The sequence below is a fragment of the Pygoscelis adeliae genome, unplaced genomic scaffold (genome assembly GCF_000699105.1).
Source record: "Pygoscelis adeliae isolate BGI_AS28 unplaced genomic scaffold, ASM69910v1 Scaffold226, whole genome shotgun sequence".
Lineage (NCBI taxonomy): Eukaryota > Metazoa > Chordata > Aves > Sphenisciformes > Spheniscidae > Pygoscelis > Pygoscelis adeliae.
Window position 1 is genome coordinate 3373552 of NW_008824983.1, and position 19478 is coordinate 3393029.

The window sequence follows — 19478 nt, forward strand, 5'->3', positions numbered from 1 at the left end:
AAAGGTTTCAAAAGTTTTATTGCAGTTTTAAAAAAAAAAAACCACACACCACAAACATCCATCTCATGTGCTAGGTTCCACATGTAAAAATCATATTACAGCTGGTGAAGAGATTTTGAAGAGACTGCGATTTTTTTAATCAAGCATACACAGAGACTTCTGGTTTCAGAAAACCAAGAAGGTTAGCTATTTGGAGATTTAAGAAGTACACTTTAGGTTGCATGGACTCTGGAGCAGGAAAACTGGGCAAAAATTTATTCTAATATACATGACAGCACGATACAAACCATCAGCTTAGTCTTCTAACCTCTATTCAGTGTTTAACACTGATTAAAATCAAAGTTAGCCTTTTATTAACAGTGAAAGACTGCAATCAGTATTTGGAAAGCATCCCACAAAATTGCTAAACTGTTTATTTTCAGTGACAAAAAACAAGGTATTATTCTTCTGTGATTTCTGCAATGAAAATATTTATCACTAACCAAAAATTCTACATAAAAAATATTTTTAACAACGGTTTTGCTATCACTGGTTATATACACATTACAGAAATTAAGAAAATCGTTAGCATTTAGAAGCATCTTACATGCTATTCCATATAAAAAACTAATTGGTTTAAGGATGGAGAACCAAGTCTAATATCGGAGGTGGATCTGCCAAGGTGGTATCTTCTATCCACTGTAGCCTGTGTTATTGTGCCTGAGAGCTCCCCAATTCCCCTGGTGCTGCCTCTTGCCCATTACATACTGCATTTTTACATTCTTCATCCGACAACATGCAGCTTCAATAATTCCTCTACAAAATACTAGTCTGCCAACAGCGCTGTCCAAGAGCAACACCCAGAGGCTAAGTATATTGCTACAGCAACTCTGCACATTTTGACCTGTTTCTTTTCGAGAAGAAAAGAAAACCTTCATAAAGATAAGCAACAATTTCCTGTAAAAATAAAGAGCTGACAAAACTCTTTCAATGGTAATGTTAACAGAAAACTGTTGCAGGCAAACAAACCCGCTCATGAAAATCACACCTTTATAGCTATTGCAAACAACGTTTAAGAACAGTAAATACATACACACATTTATGTAGAGCAAATAAGCAGTAGTTTTTGCAAATGCGTGTGTATGGTACTTTGGTTGGCAGCAGCACTGCGAAGGAGCAACTAGAAGGATGCCTGCTCTCTAGAAAGCCAACTGCATTTTTCAAATGCAGAGAGACAGAAAAGAGGCAGGTTGCTCTCCGTTTCCTTTACTAGTTGTCAAAGCAGTACTTTTTTTTTTTTTCCTTAAATTTTGAAGGCAGTTGCTGTAGGAACAACTTGGCTATGCAATAACAAAAAACCTCCAGCAAAAAGGTAATACCCTAGAGCATCTTTAAGAGGAACATGTTATCTGGAATCACAGCAAGAAGAGGGATAGAAAACTGGATACAAAAACAAGTCACTAAAGCTTCATCTTAAAGATGTCTGGCATCTAACAAGACTATTCTCTGTAAATTTGAATCCTACATAAAGGACAAAGAAAAAGGCTGACAAACTAAGAATACAATCAGTAACACCACACTTATAATCCCAAACTTATTTAGAATAAAATGTACTTAGAAGAAAACGCAGTGAAGATTGTGTAATCACAAAACATGACTGCACCTACCAAACCTTTTATATTTTGAGACTTCAGATCAGGACAATGATTTCAAAACCAAACAAAAACAGAAGTCTCAATCAAACACCTGATGGTAAAGTTCCTCATCTATTAAGTAGGGTTTGCTCCACTCTCCTCAGTTAATCACATATTTTTTTTCAGCTGTCTTCTCAGAATCATGTTCTTCACATGGCTCACGCTCTTCACCTGGTTGTTGCGAAACTGGAATAGCATCAACTATGAGGAAGCAATCATCCCTCAGCACCTGCTCAGCTGTCAGTCTGTTACAGCAGAACAAATTCAGGAGAAGAGATTTAACTTTATCATCCTACAAACAGAGGGAGAAGGATTTCATCAGTAAGCAAAACAAACTCGATCACAAATAACAACCAAGTATTTGATGAACACATCTTGTAAGTGCTTAGGGCCCAAAGCCCTCACAAAAGGTTGTACCATAGCATTCCCAACGGTCAGCAACACTTGACAGTCATAGTGCTCATTAACAAAATAAAAGCAAGTGTTCAGCATCAGGTCTGTCAACCCGGTGCCAGCAGATTTCACAGAAGAGTGCAAGTTATTGTATTTTAAAATACCAATTCAGTATTTCTCTTATTTATAGTAGTTCAGTGAAGTCAGTCTTTCTACTGAGAAGGAACAGAACAAGTGCCACTCACCTTCTACAACTTCATCTTTTAACTTTTGTCATATTGCTTTCTCTCTCTACAAGAGCACAGGGAAAAAAAGAAAACCAAAGTAATGGGCTTTGTATCAACAGCAGCTATTTTGCTGTTAACCCATCACTTACACTTAGGCTCTCTGGATTTATCAGAAGGGATTATGTACCTAAGTTCTTAGCACATTAACAGTGCTAGACCCCGTACACAAAACATGAAAACACAGCTGCTACGCATATGCATAAACATCAGCTATTGAGGGAGGAAAAGCACACACTGGATTTGGACAAGGGGACTGCAAGAAAGACAATCTCAAATACTGATCTAGATTACCAAAACTCAGTGGGAACAGAATCTTTCCATAAGAAGGCTTGCTTGCTCACCGTTTCCAAGCCAGCAACGCCTCTGACCAGGGTCAATAAAACAGCAAAGCACAAGATACCTGTATACACCTCACCTATCCCCATTTCACCCAGACAGAAGAATCACTGGGATGCAAAGCAACGTACACAAGTAGTCAAAAATTTGAAGACAGAAACAAGCAGACAATTTCCAATTCTTCCACTAATTATCAGAGTGACTCTGGAGAATTAGCCACGCCCCAAATAATCTGAAGTCTGTGTGGAAAGATGAGATCTGAAACCTGTTGATCTTACAGGCAAAAAGGACTGTTAAGTGTTTATAAAACATTTAAAATGCCTAAAGGAAAACGTCTATTTAAGAAGATCCCAACATGTGCAATGAAATACAGGAGTGAACCATGACTACACACTTCCTCTGCAAAATTCAAAGTGAAGAAAGTCTGAGCATTTAAAGAGCTTGAAAAGCTTTGTACTTGCATATTTGCATTTCATGATACTATCAAATGTCTGTCAACAACAAATACCCCTTCTCACCAACTTCTCGCACTAAGGAAACTGAAGACTGATTCCACAAGGAATACTGCTGTAGGACAACATTTTATCGTTTACTCCATTTCACTGTGTTTGCTCTTATTTACCTTTTTTTTTTTAAATACACAAAACTGGATGCTGAAACACACTGAAGCTTGGCATGACTAAATGAGTGGCTACAAGATCTTATCTCTAATCTTTGCTTTTCCTCAACAGCTAGCTAATATTAATATCCCTGTTTTAAAGTTTAACGTTATTTTCCTGTGGCAATTTGCTGAAAACACCAAAAATTTTACTAGTTGCAAGTATGCAATTCCTCTGGGCACGAGACTGAGATGGAAGGGAAATTACCAGCCTGTCAAGAGCCTGCAGATGGGCATGGAGATTAATTCTGAATAAGCTGATTACAGATAAAGCACATAAAAGCAAAACAGATTTTCCCCAAGAACTGGGACAAGGATTAACAGCCAGAGGTCTAAAAGATTCCCCAAGAAACAGCTGAAAGATATTTATTAGTGTTACATTCCTTAGTAAAACCCTCAAGTGTGTTCCTGCGCACTGCAGGCAGCACAGATTGCTTTCCAGCAGACTTTGGTGGTTGGTGCACGTGCATGCACACGCATCCAGGATGATCCTTAAAAATTGCCAACAATGATATATTGATTAGGATTGTATCACCTGACAAGGTCAAAATCAAATGCTGCTTCTTTTCATCAGGGGAAAAAGTTAAAAAAAACTTGCTCTTATTAAAAGCTGTAAAATGAACAAATGCCTGCCAAGAACAATAATGGCTAAATTCATTAATTGTCCTTGAGATACAGGCAGCTGTTCGCACTTCAGAAGATACCTGCTACAGAAGAACACAGAAGTACAATACCCTGAAACTGGCCATTTAAACTTTGATTTGCATACCTCAGACCTTACTTGTAAAACATTATCACAGCAGAGATTTTATGGAAAACAGAAGTGAACCAACTCCTATTTTTAATGTCCCAAGAAATCTTCTCTACTTCCTTGAACAATAAAGTTTCCCTTACGCATGAGAGAAAGTTAGGTTTTTCAGTATCTAAGGATTATTATGCATAATCCTGAATGACACACTGGGCAGACGGTTCTGTACAAGTTTTGTGGAATACATTTAAAACCCCCTAGTTAACCCTAATGGTGAATCATGAAGTACTGAATCTTCTTTCCTATAGTATTGTGCATTTCATGAGATTCATTTAATTTTTAATAAGAAACCAAGCAACTATAGTGGGAGGTAAGAAACACTATTTACAGGATCAACTCCCTGCTCAAATGCCGCATGTTTTATTCTTTTATTTTCCCTGGTAGTGTCACACTGGAAATAATTTTGCAGAGGGATTTGGTAGAAAGTCCTGTGCTTTATCAGTAGTGCTTTCATCACTGGAGAACACTGCTGAAATGAAGTTATTAAAAGACATACTGTAGAGGAGAAGAGTCATCTAATAAAACAAGATTATTTACAGTACTGTGTTAGGCAGTGATACACAAGCTACCCTGCCTGGACACTGGAACCACTACAGCTGTGTTAGTCTGGTACTGTATCATGACAGTTTCTTAATCTAAAGACAGTAAACAGGATACACTAAGCTCAGTATGAACACAACTCTAGAAAGTCTAGACCAATTTTAACCCCGTGCTTTCCTAGGTATCTCCGCAAAGCGGGCAAATCAGTAATGCACAAGTATAACCAATAAAGAGGGATTTATTATTAGGGTTTCTTTTGCCCTTGACAAAACAACCCAAATTCATCTGACCAACAGCAATTCCACTGCTTTATTTTCTACTTTTCCATTTGAAGTATTTTTCTACTTTTCTGGAAAATATGGGGATTAACCTCTAACTCTTCCCTGTATTCCTTAGAAAATTCTATCCATAACCTAAGACTCCACTTAAAAGCTAAACAGAGTCATCTGCTAAAGTAAGATCAACAGAATAAGCATGATATGAGAAATAGTCCATACAGATTAAAAAAAACACAAGGGTAATCCACTCAAGGGACATGGGAGGGACACAGGACAAGAACAAAGCAGTCAGTAACTAGACAGGCAGAAGTACAGCAAAAACTATGAAGCAGAAACTAGTCTGGGAAGGCTAGTGATTTGAAAGAGGTCCATAAACCTCCCAGTGAATTTCTTTAAACGATATATGCTGGCATGTCTTTTGTTATTCCAACTTTTATAAGGAGGAAAAGGAATCGCCTGTAGCAAGAGGTAGTAAGAGGTAGAAAGCAGGCAAGAAAAGGGGTCTTAACTCTTGGCCAGAAGGCTGAAAGCTTAAGGGAGAGTTACACAAGAAAATAAACCCAAGGAAAGAGAGGTGCTCAGGTAACTAAGGCACACAGAGAGGAGGCCAAAAAATTATCTGCTTATGATAAACATCTAAGAGATAGATAAGTTAGCAAAGGATTGACTTCAAAGTTGGAGACCTAAGTTGGGAAACATGAAGGCACACAGGTCTACTTATTCTCAAAGAGTCACTGAGACACTGGACAAGGATAGGTTTCAAAAAAGGGACTGAAAATAGACTTCAAGGTTACAACAGTTGCTGGCATACAGTAGACGGAACAACAGTTAAGAGTAGAAAGAATGAAAGCAGTAGCACAAATTTGTATCATGCAGGGTCCACTTACATCTCTGCATTTGTTTCAGAGGCATAGGAAAGTTTGTTTCACACAAAAATAACCAGCCCCAAAGAATAAAGGGCACAATACTCTTTTACAACTGCATTTACGTGATTAAAATGGAAGTTGGCTGTTTTATTAACACTCAAGCATTGTGCAATCATTATGTAGGAAGACAAATGACCAAAGTCAACTTCCCTGACTTCAGAAAAGACAGGTTCCCAATTCAAATACCTCCTTTGAGGCTGAATCTCAATGACTTACTCCCCAAGTCTGTAACCTGGTGTCATTCAATTAACAGTTTTCTGTGAAGAAGTTGCTCTTCCTGAGGTTGGAGTTAAATATTTAAGAAAACTCTGGGGTTTTCTACCTTCTCAAACATAATTTTATTTGTGCATGCTGTTTAGAATTATCCAAATAGTCAATTAGGAACATTTTCTCAACCCAGCACTTACAATCAAATGTTTGACTTGAAAAAAAAATTACCTATTAACCACCTCTAAACAAGAGCAGTCTAATCTTCCTCATCTGACAATTAACATACCATGACAACCATATCTACCTCAGGTGTTCCATCTTCTTTTATGCCAAACTCCTGGTTTTGAACACAAAGCTGAAAAATGAAAAGATACATAATGCATTACACTGGCATTTTTTTCCCTTTAGTTTAACAAAGCCAAACATCAGTCAAGGAGATTCCAGGTTTCAAGTGAAAATGGATTGTTATGGGAAAACGGCAGGGAAAGACTTTTTTCCTAATTTCACAGTAGGGTAAAACATGCAAGGGGCTCAAGTTCCCCTTACACAGAAACAAGGGGAAAAAAATACAGTATCAGAAGAAACTTTTAGAGGTCAAAAGAAATAAACTTTTAAAAATATGACTCAAAGTCCATGCCCAAGCTGTACGTTTAATTATTTAATCCTCTTCAATAAATGCTATGGGGTAAGTGCACTCCAACAGACAAATGTGAACCCTGTACCCATAAACAAAGTAAGTTTCCCCAGTCTTTACTATTGCCTAGAATCATGCCCAAGTACAGCATTTTTCAAAAACCTGCCTGCAGGTTAAGCTGAAAATGCCTCTATTCTGAACAATTACATAGCCAGCAAAAGGAAGCATGTGTTTAGTCAGTGCTGGGCTCTTGGGACACAGATCAGCAGAGAACACAGAAAACCACTGTCTCAATTTTAGAAGTGGCACTGCTGCTTAATGAGGGAGAACACAGTTTCAGATGCCCAACATGAAACTGGCAACTGTTGAACATAATACTAACACTTGAGCTAAAATTTTCCATCAAATGATCAATACACCAAGTCCAAGCTGGAGATCAGTTACACGTGGATTAATCTGAAATTCAGCTGGCAAATTTGGATGAGGTTTCAGAAGAATGCCGATCTTGCTGCATCCCAGATATTCTCTTCAAGAAGAGCCAGCCATTAGTAAAACTGCCTTTGTTTTGGTTTTTTTTGGGGGGGGGAGGGGGGGGGGGGGTGTTACTGTTTGTTGGGGTTTTTTGGTGTTTTTTTACTCACTTCTACTTGTAAAAACCTTTTTTCTAGAACAGATGAAGATCTGAATAGCAGTACTGAAAGTGTACTGACTAAACCAATCCACGTTAATAAATTATAAACATCTGTGATATTCAGCTACAGTTTAGTTCATCTATTTTAGTAGAAAAGTTACTTCATTTTAAGCAACTGCTTCCTAAATTAGGAATAAAACATAATGAAGAGTGACTTTTATATGAACCAGCTTCATTTTCTCAGCACAGGTAACTAACAGTGGCTACCTACCACCTTGCAGTTTACATCTCCGTTAGGAAGCATTTTTAAAGATGCTACGGCACAGAAAGGATTACTGAAGCCATCACTGCGCAGCTGATGGAACTGCCAGTGTTTCCCAGAAAGATCCCCATGTACCTGGAGCTCCAACTGGTACTCGGTGAACCAGCTCTAATATATCAAGCGCTCACACAAAATCACTGCCTGGGAACATGAGCACTTGCTGGGTAGCCTGTGGCTTTTCAAGTCTGGGAGATTTGAAGTTTTCCCTTTCAGAACACATGGCACTGACACCCTGAGTTGCGGAGGCAGCAATACAGCGCCAGAAGACAAAAAGGAGATGGAGGAGATGCTGTACAGCACACCACCTAACACAGGAAAATAGACTGCTTTCTCCTCCCTGGCATAACATGCACTAAGAAACAAACACCTATCTAAGCACTGTTGCCAGCAACAAAACATGTGACAGTCCCATCCTTGCCTTCATCTTCCCTCTCTTTTGATTTGGGTAATTCCTCAGGGGTAAGGTCACAAAAAAAGAAGGAAAAAAGGCCCCCAAGGAATGAATGGGAAATGCAGCATGAACTAACAATCCACAGCATGAGGAACAAAAGCATAATTTTTGTTCATACTACTGTACAAATTACATTGTATATTTTACAGAAAAAAAATTTACTGTCTTCTGCCCATAATTGTTAACTCCCATTCATTCCACACTTACCACTCAGTTGAAAATATGAACACTTACTTCGCCAAAATAGTTGAAAGCAGAAGTTGGACATAACATTTATTGCTCTTTATAAGCCTGCTACAGTTCCATAATATTACTAGAAACTCTCGCACAAGCCGTAACATACCCAAAACAGGAGGCAGCCATAAGCATACATGTCAGAGGCTGGAGAAGCTGGCTGTCCCATTTTCAGTTCAGGAGAAACTAAGCTCAGGGTACTGACAACCATAGCATTTGCAGCAGCACGTTGTTCCTATGGGGAAAAAAAAATTGTACCCATAATTTCAAGCAAGACCAACAGCATATTGAAGCAGATGTATCTCCCTCTCCCTTTTAATGTCAGACCCAGACTAAAATGTAAAATCCTCCTTTACTGATCAAAAGAGAGTGGTGCGTAAAGGAAAAAAGAGATAATGTCATACATCTATCATCTGTAACTGTAATAGAAGAATAAAGATGGCAGATTTTACTCAATACCAGAACTGTTAGAGCTCATAAGGTGGTGAAAAATACAAATTGCAAAACTTCTCAAATTAGAAAAAAAATCACAAATATTAAAAGACATTCAGCACTATTTTGGAGAACTTCAGTTCTAAAGTTCAGTTCTGCCAGCTTTCCTATTTTTTCTTCTCTGCCTTTCTGGCCTTCACCTGAAACTAGCTGCTTCCTCCCTCCTGGTTTCCAGCATATTTTAGGACTGCTTACTGTCAAAATAAAAGCTAGACCCTGAGTTTCTATCCCCTTCCATGACAGCAGCCAGCACCAGCTATAGCCAGACTGGAGAAGACTAGTCTCCAGATTGCCAAGAATACTCAGTAACACATCAGTTATCAGCTCCGCTCACGCATTTGTGATCAGGCGGAAAGTACAAGCACTGAGCAGTACTGACACCCCTACAGACAACGCACAAACTGGATCCAGGCCGTGAACCATGGGTGGAACTTTCCTGCTCTATCACACATGAGCTGCTCATTTCAGCACAGCCCATACCTGCAGAGATAGTCTTCCTCAGCTCTTGCAATTTTCACAATGACACCATCTGTACTGAGTATGACCTTCCAGAAAATTCAGCTGTCAAATTTTGAAAGCATCTCTCTTTAGCATGTTGAAAATTGAGATTTATTTCAAGAGAAGCACATCTTGCTATCCAAACATTTGACACTCTTCATGAGATTAACAGATAATGCATTTCCAAAGCAGAAATAAGGGTTCTCAATGAAACTTACATTTATTTATATTATATTAATATAATGACATATTATTGTAATGTAAATTACTACTAAACAAATTAAATAAGCATGAAACAGACCTCTAGTACAAAAACGCTTTAGTTCAAACAACTTGAGTTTAGAAAGTCAAAAGGTGACTACAGAAGAGATACCGTTATTGGAGACTTTGCTGTGTAAACACAATGAATAGTAAGAAAATAGCTTGTGTTCTTAAAGAATATTAGATTTTCCCCAAGAACAGCTATGAAATTCTTTACTACAGAAACTGAGGACTAAATAAGTAGTACATATAAATACAAGTATATGTAGGCAACATGTAAAATCCTGTTAATTTACTAAATACTGCAAAAGATTAAAACTCATACTAGAACCCCATTACCTATCAAACAGAAAGGCAAAGACTTCATATGAGCTTGACCAGCCCTTCTTCAAACATGAGTTCTTACTCTCACCTCTGATGATGCTGATTACCATTAAATGCACAAGACAGCCAGCCAACAAACTACTGCAACTTCTGTTTTGTTCCACTGTTTTGCTTAACCAGAGCCCACACTTGTTCTTCCCCCCCCCTTGAAGATAGATTGTGTCTACACAAAAATTTCAACAAGACTCAAACTGTCCAACCCTATTCAGAATATGAAATAGGAGTCTCACTGCTAAGCACACTGTTTATCAATAAACCTTTTAAATTACAAACACAGTGGTCTGTTTTGATACATAATTCTGACTAGAAGTCACTAAAGGATTTTTCTTTACCTCTGATTTCGTGAAATCAAAGTCTCCAACGATTCCTTGTTTTCGATTCACAGCAAAAACATTATTTCCATGCAAAGATCCATGTACTATATTAGCTCCATGCAACGTTTGTAGACCTTGGGCCACTCCTTTCATCACTTTTAATGCCTCCTAATGATTTAATTTGGGTGTTTATTACAAAGATAGATATGGAAAAAACAAAGCACAGTATCAAGTAAGTTTCTATCCAGAACTAGGACTTTTTTTTCCTTTTTTTTTTTTTTAAAGGTTTGTACACATTCAAAGTTCATGCCAATTTCATTTTATGAAGTATGGATTAATTCCCAGTAAGATTATTATGACTTGCACAGCGAGGAAAAAAAAAAATGCAGTCACCAATTAACAAATCACTAACATGAAAAAGGGGGCGGGGGGGGAACACAAAAACCACGCAACTTGGACCTTTACAAGTAGGTCCAAGTTATCAAACAGAAACTTCAAGTCATCAAACAGAACTAGAGAAAAGACTCTATTGGCTTCTAGCTACTGCTTCTTTGAGAAAGGATGAGTATCCAAACTGCCTATATACTGTGTGGGGAAGAGGGAAAGGAAAAAGAGGGGGATGAAGTGAGGGAGGAGAGGGGGGAAAAAAAAGAAAAAAGTTACACATACAGGAGTCCTCTAAAACTTCAATACAGAAATGCCTGCCCCGAATATCTAACATGTTCAACTCCAGTACTTTTAAAATGTACTAATAATACAGCTGAGTCATTACTATCAAGAAAAGAAAAAAGTGTATCCAAGCAAAATCTCTTTTAGAAAGTTATAAACTACTGCCTGACCAGATGCTAAGAATGTCAGTCAAGCTATCCTGTGCAACTTTGTACGGTCACTGTCAGCCACCAAAGAAAGTACATTGGTGAAACACCATCAGCACCGTAAGATACAGCAAAACAATAAGTTCAGTTCAAAAACATACAAAATAAAATGCTGATAGTCTAAGTAGTTATACTTACTTCTAAAGTTAAAGGTGTATCAGCCTGTAAAGCTCCCAGACTTGCTCCTGGGTAGTACGGGACCATTAAATATACCAAAGGATCAGACTTCAACAACAACAAAAGGAAGAAAAATAGATTGTTTCAAATATCAGGAATATTGGGAAGTTTAACATGCACTAGATGTGTGACAAATCCATTCATTATGTTTACTAAGTAGACGGTTTAGCTAAAATCAGAAAGGAAATATTTTTCTGATTCAGTGCTCCAACTTAAAATATGTTAAAGCTTTAAGGTCCAATTACAAGTCTTTCAGCTTAAACAAGAAATCAAGATCATCAATTTGAATCTTGCCTTGCAGAAAAGAAGGAACAACAGTTGTAACAATCCAGATTTCTCCTTCTGCTGATCCCAAGCTCTGTGATAGTTGGCAACTCTTTCTATCACTTTGGCTTCTGAGCTTACATCTACAGAGTATCCCTTAAAAACAAAACAGATACCTAAGCTATTACTCCTAATGCCTGTAACATTACTGCATTACTTTTTTTTTTTTTTTAAAGAAATGCATATTGTTAGGTGCCAAATAACTTCCTCTTCTACTTAACAAGAAACTCAATTCCAGCTGTCATAGACGGTTCCCATATTTTCTTATTAAATCTTAGAAAGTCTGTACAAACAAAACAGGGAGTGTGTCTCTAATCTGAGATTTAAATAAGCCAAGTCAAAAGCAAGAAGAATATTTACAACTGTGCCTCTCATAATACTACATCCCCTGATTTCCCAATTGCTAGCAGATTGGTAGAGAAGCAGAGCAAGAGAAAAGCAGCAGTTCCTGACATTTTTCTGTGAAGTCATCAGGAAGACAAACCAGCATCTGCAAAAAAAAGACAGGACTAATGAACAGGAAAAAAGGTCCACCAGATACCAAAAAGAACAGACAGTAGAGGGGAAGCACTGTTCACTACAGCAGTCCTCAGAAGTGAAGAAAAAAAAAAAAAAAATCAGTAAGCCACATGGAAGCAATCCAGAAGGAAAACAATGCTTCATGTTCTACAGGCCCTGACAAAGAAAATCTGCTATCACAAAAGGGCTGTTAAACACAGGGATATGAAAGGAACAGCAGAGTTCATTCAGAATCAGCACACTAATAAGCCAAGGCCTCACCTGCAGCGTTAACTGAAAGCCAGTGACAACATTACCTTTAAAAGAACCTTCTGGCCCTGAATTTCTGAACACACTAAAGGTCGCTTTGTGCTCAGTTCCTTCATGGGCTCAGCATCCAAAAGGTCTCGCTCCAGGCTGCATGTCAGAAGTCCACCAGAGTTCTGAAGCACACGCAGATATCCAGGGTAAGCGCACGGCATTTAACAGCTGGTAAGATTCAGAGGCTTCAACTACCTCTCCTCTTCCTCAATCAACTTAGCAAAGCACAAAACCAGTTGGGACATATTAAAGTTACAACATCTGTTACCAAAAGGCTGGTCATCATGAAGCAGCTAATGAAATGCATTCCTTGAACATCCCCCAGAAGAGGAGGAGAAGGAGGAAGACCACAACAAACAATGCTCAGGGTATATGTTCCCTAAACGGACAAGACTGTGCAGAGCATTGCTGGTGCAGAGCCTTGATAGTGCCCGAAACAGTAACTGACACTGCATTCAGACCCAATCTCTGCTTACCATATAGTTTAGAATTCCTGCTTCTGGATAAAGAAGTGGTAACTCAGGGAACCATTTCTGTACCAAATATGTAAGCTTCTCCTAAATGAAGGAAACAAGGCCCACAGCTTCAGGTCACTAGTTTCTGACATATATATAAATATACACTGACATTTACAATGTATACCCAGGACATTCAAACATACATTGACCATAACTGTACCTCCTTCAACATCATCATTCAAAATAATACTGCTATTTGCTTTTTTCAAAAAACAAAAAAAAAGAAAAAACACACACAACACGAATACAGCAGTTCAATATGGGCAGATTTTTGAAAGCTCTGAGGGTGGGTAGTGTTAAGGCCCCAAGCAGCTCACGCGCTATCACAGAAAACATTTCGTCTTTTCTACAAGAGGGTTTAGTAGGTCTAAACCAAGGAAAACAAGTTCACTACGGGTAAGTGAAGGAAGATAGAAATCAAGTAGTAACACAGATCAGGCCAACATCTCATGCATCTCCAGACCCCACACAGTTGTAATGCTGCAAGGTAACTACTACACACAAATGCTACATCTGCAGAGGTAGGTATATCACCACCACAAATCCTGGTGCCTTCTACTTGCTCAGAAAGCAATGGTTTCTGATTCTTCCCTCCATATAGAGGACTTGGAGAAAGGGTGATCTCCTTCACTTCAGGATAAAAGCCTGTTTTAACCTAGTCATAATGAAAGTTCCCCTTCTTGCAAGAAATACAGGCTTTCTGAGCTTACACTTTCACCTGCAGCTCTTCTCAGTTGAGAACTACAGCTCACATCTTTTTCTCACCTCATCCCCTTATGGTGGGGGGAAGGGGGGAAAAGTCTGAAGAAACTATGTACAAATAGAGATAAAATTGATCAGCCTCCATGCCTTCTCCCATAGGTTTCACCAAAAAAGGGCCATCTTAACATTCAACACTATAAAAATCACATTTTTTATTTTACCCAGAGCACACATTAAAGCAATGGAAATGCAGATGTGCCTCATACAGGTTTGTTTTAGTTGCCTAAGTAGTTTAATACTTACATATTCTTCTTGTTCCTTGGATATTTCCTGAAGAACCCTATTTCGCAGATCAGCAATTTCCTCTTTTATTCCTGTCATTTCAAACTCACTGTAATCATCAGACTGCATTAGGAATAACAAAGTTAGGGTATAATTCTCATTCTGCTATTATACCAAACAACTGTAACATACTATATCAAGATCAAAAAACAGCCTCCATATCACAGTTCTGGAGTTGAACGTATTCTCAAATGCGTATTTTACTCAGTCTCCTTCCTGGAAACCCAAGAGAATCTCTTAAAACCTAATCACTGAGAAAGGTGTTCCCTTTATTTACATGACAGACCAAATGTTCTAGCCCGTTGCCTATTTGTTTCCCAAGTCAAAGAGCTTTTTTTTTTTTTAATTAGCTGATCACATACAATCATAACAGCAATATCATTCATCTACCAGCAATGCCAGGTTCCATAATTCATTCACTTTTCTCCCATAAGCAGGCATTCTCCTCATGTCACCTCAATATTCAAGAATCCTCTTCCCAATGGGTTTCATTACCGTGTCTCATTTTAAATCCCTCCTAGAAGCTTACTGCCCCTTTACAATGCTTACAGAGAGCCACATACAGGTTCTTTTTTTCCTTAAGCATCACCAGAATAATTAATGTGCGATCAAACAAACAGCACTGAAGCTGGGGTAATATCTAGATTCTTTGGACTTCTCTGAGGGGTAGCGGGGAACACTGAAAACTAGAACAGACATTGACTTCTGTCACCAAAGGGGAAGTACAAGCATTATTAACAAAGTTGAAACTTAATCACACAACCAGCACAGTAAAAAGAGCTGGACAAAACCATTCATGCTGTGAACAGTGACCGTCACCAGAGGGATGTAGTTAAAAGCACAGTGCCATGGCTGGGGAGTGCAACAGAAAAGTGGCTATGTACCCACCTTCTGACTTTTTTTTTTGTTTTAAAAGCCATTTAGGCTTGGTCTCAGGGGCCTGTAAAACTTCCACAGTTAAAAGCAAAATTCAGGTCAGAAAACACAAACTGTTCTATATAGTTACCACTTACTTGGACTAGACAAAATGTTTCTAAACCAATTTAAAAAACAGACAAAGACACCAAGACTGTAACATTTTCATACTTCCTCAAAGTTGTTCTTTTCAACCAGCTTCCACCTTAACCGGGCCTTTAAGCTTTTCACAGTTTTCTTAATTGATAATAAGTTGTTAATGTCAGGTCTTCTATTCAGCCATTCCTCAGCCTGTTTTTTGAACTAGGAGGAAAAGAAAGAAAAAAAAAAAATCAGAAAGTGTTCAAGCATTCTATTTTAATATGCTTTAGTCCAATGCATTAGACATTAGATGTCTATCACAGACAAACTGCCTGAAGCCTATCTGAATTCAGCTTTTCAGGGTCTTTCCCCACAGAAAAGGGTTTTTATTGTATTTCATTTTAATTACATTAACCTCCTTCTGGAAAACTAACATTCTACTTAAAGCTCAATCCCCTTAAGTTACATACTACTGATTTGTAATGAATCCAGAGATTCCAGCTTCTACTGCTTTGTTTTTTTAAAAAGTATCTTTGTATTTAACTGAAATGAAGCATTGCCTGAGGTAACAATCTCTCATCACCAATATACTCCTAGAATTTCCTTATAAAAAGATAAGAGTACATCTTTCAAAAAGAAATTATGTCAGAAAGGGTTACTAGTATAGATCAGCGTGACAGAAATAAATAAGGCATAAACTCACCTCAACACTGGCCAAGTATCTGTTCTGTATGACAGCGATCATACTTTGCTCCTGACGAACATTACGTATAACTTTATTGTAAGCACTCATAATTATTCCCTTCTCTGCTTCATCATGCTCCTGGATTGAATCACACAGAGGGAGATTAAAGATTGAGAGTTGTTCTTCATTTGTACACACCAACGTTTAAGATGTAAAACCTTTACTGAGAAACTCCATTGTTAACGGAAAAAATCATTCTCTTCTCAGATTTTTCTCTCTTCTTAAAGAGATTCTAAAAGGGAAGTTAGCAAGTCTAAGAGTTCATCCAATGGTTTCAAAAGAATAAAACTGATTGGCACTTCTATGCAGAAGTCCAATTTCATATTCCACATGCTATGAAAGAATTTTTTTTTTTTTTTTTTTTAAGAATAGCATGGTTAAATAGATATGAAGCATTAAAGCATGCAACCATTCTTCTAAAAGAGAGTCACTGGTTCTATCACAGAGAGCAGTCACAAAGCAGACTAAACTACTGGTTTGTTGTTAGTATGATGCTACATTAGAGGACAGGTTCAACTTTTGCTGACACAACCATTCTCTGGCACAGTAGGGACTCTCATTGCAGAGACAATGCAAGTACCTCAAAGATTAGCAAAAGAGAATTGAGGAAATGCTTATCAGAAAAGGTAAATAACTGGGGAAAAGGCTAACACAAGCATAGAAAAAAATTACCAATAAGGCAAGAACACTTGTCGCATGCAAAATGAAAGTGATGAAGAACTATTGATCTCTTAAGACTGGAAAAAGTAAATTTATCCATACACATTCACCCCGAGAGGCAATCCCATTATTTTAAAACAGAAACTTACTTTTTATCACCTGTATTTTCAACACATGCACCAAAACAGTACAGCTCAAAGAAAGCTTCTCTCTGCGTGCAGAGAGGGGAGAACCAGTTTTCCCGGTATTTTTTAGTTAAGCCAGTCATACATACAGCTAAGTTGCTGTAACGCAAAGCTGCCCTCTGCCTGTTGCCTGGAAAACACATTCTCTTCTCTCTGGGAAGCAACCTGAGTGACTTTATCACATTTCCACAAAAGAAGATGCTGCCTTGTAGCAAATAAACTCATCTGACACATTAAGAAAAGCTTTAAACTGAAATCAAAGATGTATAAAATATATAGAAGTCATGACACAGTAGGCGTGATTAGAACTTACATTTAAGTCAGTATCCAGTTCTTCACAAATAGCCAACTCAACCCTTTTGAGAATTTCATCTGCATTGCCAATCAATTCCTCTAAATCTGAAGATGCTTCTGACATCAGGTCAAAACACTTCAAAGACAAAAAAAAAAATCAGCCTTGAAATTCTAAAAGTTAGCAAGCAGACAGCAAAAACAAGCAAGAAATACAGAGTTATAGCACTACTGGAAATCTAATCAGGATTTGTGTCAGATCTCACCTTTAACTGCCTCACACTTGAGTGATACAACGGTTTCTAAAACTAACAGAGTTCAGGTTCACCAGGCAAGAAAAAAGTTGATTCTTGCCTCGATCAGGTTTTATTTTCCTAATCTCATTTTGATTTTCCCAAAAATTAAACAGAAGAATCCGAATTCTTCTCCTGTTGAGTTTCATATCAAAAAAATAAAGAAAAAAAATCAACATGCTGCCCACACAGTGATATACAAGATGCTCAACGTGACAGTTTCACTGTCGAGTGGGCTTTCCATTCCTACATAGTACTACCTGAGATAAAGACACATCCTGGGATCTATTTCACAGTTTATCAAGTGTGAAATAAGGTTAAAGATTTCACCAGGAATCCCTAAGTGTTTTCATAGCAGTCAGAAATAACTTAGCTTCAAGATAAAGATACAGAAGGTGCCAGAGAAAAATCAGTAAGATCAGCTTATGATTACATTGAATGTTGTTTTCAGCAAAGTTTTGTTGCTCATTATCTGCAGAAGAAGAGGTATTACACTGGCAACCAGAACTAAAATGAAAATATAGTCCTGTATTTAACATGCAAGATACATAGAAACCTGCAAACTCCACCTCATTCATTTACCTATCAAGCATGTGTATTCCACTAAAGATTGTGAAAATATTTTATTGCCTTAAAGGTACTAAAAATAAAAACTTTAACAGCGCAAGTTCAAACAGTACGTTGCTCCCCAAAGCCTGGGGTTGCATACTGGAAAAGAGCCGTCCAGTCTCTGAAAATTTCCTTGTCTGTCACTGACCCATTTCCTATTGTAGATTCTGATCGATGCTACATGAGATTAATTTGGACTCAGAAAGAGAGGAAAAGGAGTATCTACTTAAAATAAGGGGAGGGGAAACACTTCAAAGAAGCATTTGCTCTACACGATTGCTCACAGTTTTGTTTTGTTTTTTTTTTTAAAAGGAGCTAGAAGTTAAATTGCAACAGAATAATTGCAGATCAAAAGCTGAAATGATTAAGATGAATAAGTGAAAATTTCTTCCTTGGTCTACCTACCAGTGCTTTACCAACCCATGCCAAAAGTCTGTACATTTCCTGTGTCTCTGAACCATTTGCAGAAAAAGTTCAGATTTGAAACAGGTAAATCAGAATTAATCACTACCCTAATAAACTTCAGTCACTTTCATACATGCAGAATAGCACTCTGAATTGCACCCAGCAATCAGAGAAACCCACCTGCAGGTTTGTTTGTCCCCTCTAATAACTGACATGATTATAAACATCTGCAAGTAATTATATTCATTAACATTATACTGCACATGACATGCACCAAGTCTACACTGTTGCTGAACAGAATTTATTGTCAGGTGAAGGAACACTTATTCATAATAGCATCTGGCCACAGTAAATGCTCTGGGTACAGTGAAATGCAAGGGCAGAAAACCTATTCACTATGAAAGGGCACAACCCTTGTGGATGATGTACAATTCACATGGGCAGGAAGGTTATGCTGACACAAACTGAGAACATTTATACACAAGTGTGACAAGAAGGAGATCAAGGAAGCTGGGCCTGCAGGAATGGAGGGAGAGCAGCTTACAGTCTTCCCAGGAAGATTAAGAGTCCTCAACTGAGCAAGAACATAGATATGAAGAACAGAGACAGGAAAGCCACAAAGTTACCTCCCTACTTTGCACTTTCTTTACAAGGAGACCTCAATGGATCGTAACCCACTTCACCATCCATCTCCTTATAAGACAAATAACATGCACTCAAGTTCAATGCTCCAAACCTCCTACAACTCAGACTGAGAGACACAGCATCAGAATAGTATTCCAGAAAATACTGCAGGACATGCAAATAGAAGTGGACAATTTATTTGCATAAATTCTCCACACTCAGCATATCAATGAGGAAAAAAATTCTATTATATATTTGTCTGCAACCTGTACCTAGATCATGTCAAGTCAGACCGGTGGCTTCTTTGCAGTGATCTTTCATAACCTCTTTCAGCAGCATTTATGAACTAGAACCTTTTAAAATCCTAAGTCTTTCTATCCAAAGGCCACTTGAAAGACTAATTAAAGCATTTCAGTCACACAATGAACAGATAGAGCACACCCATACAAAATTTATACTTGCATAAAAAGTACTGATCTTTATACAAAAGATGTCCTTTCATAAGAAAGCATAAACTCTGGCTCACGGCAAAGGTACACTAAGAATAAAGGTAAATTAACACTCTGTTCCTCAACGCATTACC

The 19478-nt window shown here is 37.9% G+C and overlaps 1 protein-coding gene across 1 annotated transcript in view; it reads right to left on the reverse strand.

The window, feature by feature from the left end:
• Positions 1–1773: 1773 nt before the first annotated feature.
• STK31 (serine/threonine kinase 31) overlaps positions 1774–19478 on the reverse strand; it is a 39441-nt gene continuing 21736 nt past the window's right edge. Inside the window, exons 12-23 of the mRNA XM_009325758.1 lie at positions 16987–17103; positions 15787–15906; positions 15174–15305; positions 14049–14150; positions 13002–13082; positions 12522–12647; positions 11677–11802; positions 11344–11430; positions 10349–10498; positions 8491–8616; positions 6396–6464; positions 1774–1965 (exon numbers count right to left, since the gene is read on the reverse strand). Coding sequence (XP_009324033.1) covers positions 1774–1965; positions 6396–6464; positions 8491–8616; positions 10349–10498; positions 11344–11430; positions 11677–11802; positions 12522–12647; positions 13002–13082; positions 14049–14150; positions 15174–15305; positions 15787–15906; positions 16987–17103 — 1428 coding nt within the window. The remainder of the gene's footprint in view (positions 1966–6395; positions 6465–8490; positions 8617–10348; positions 10499–11343; positions 11431–11676; positions 11803–12521; positions 12648–13001; positions 13083–14048; positions 14151–15173; positions 15306–15786; positions 15907–16986; positions 17104–19478) is intronic.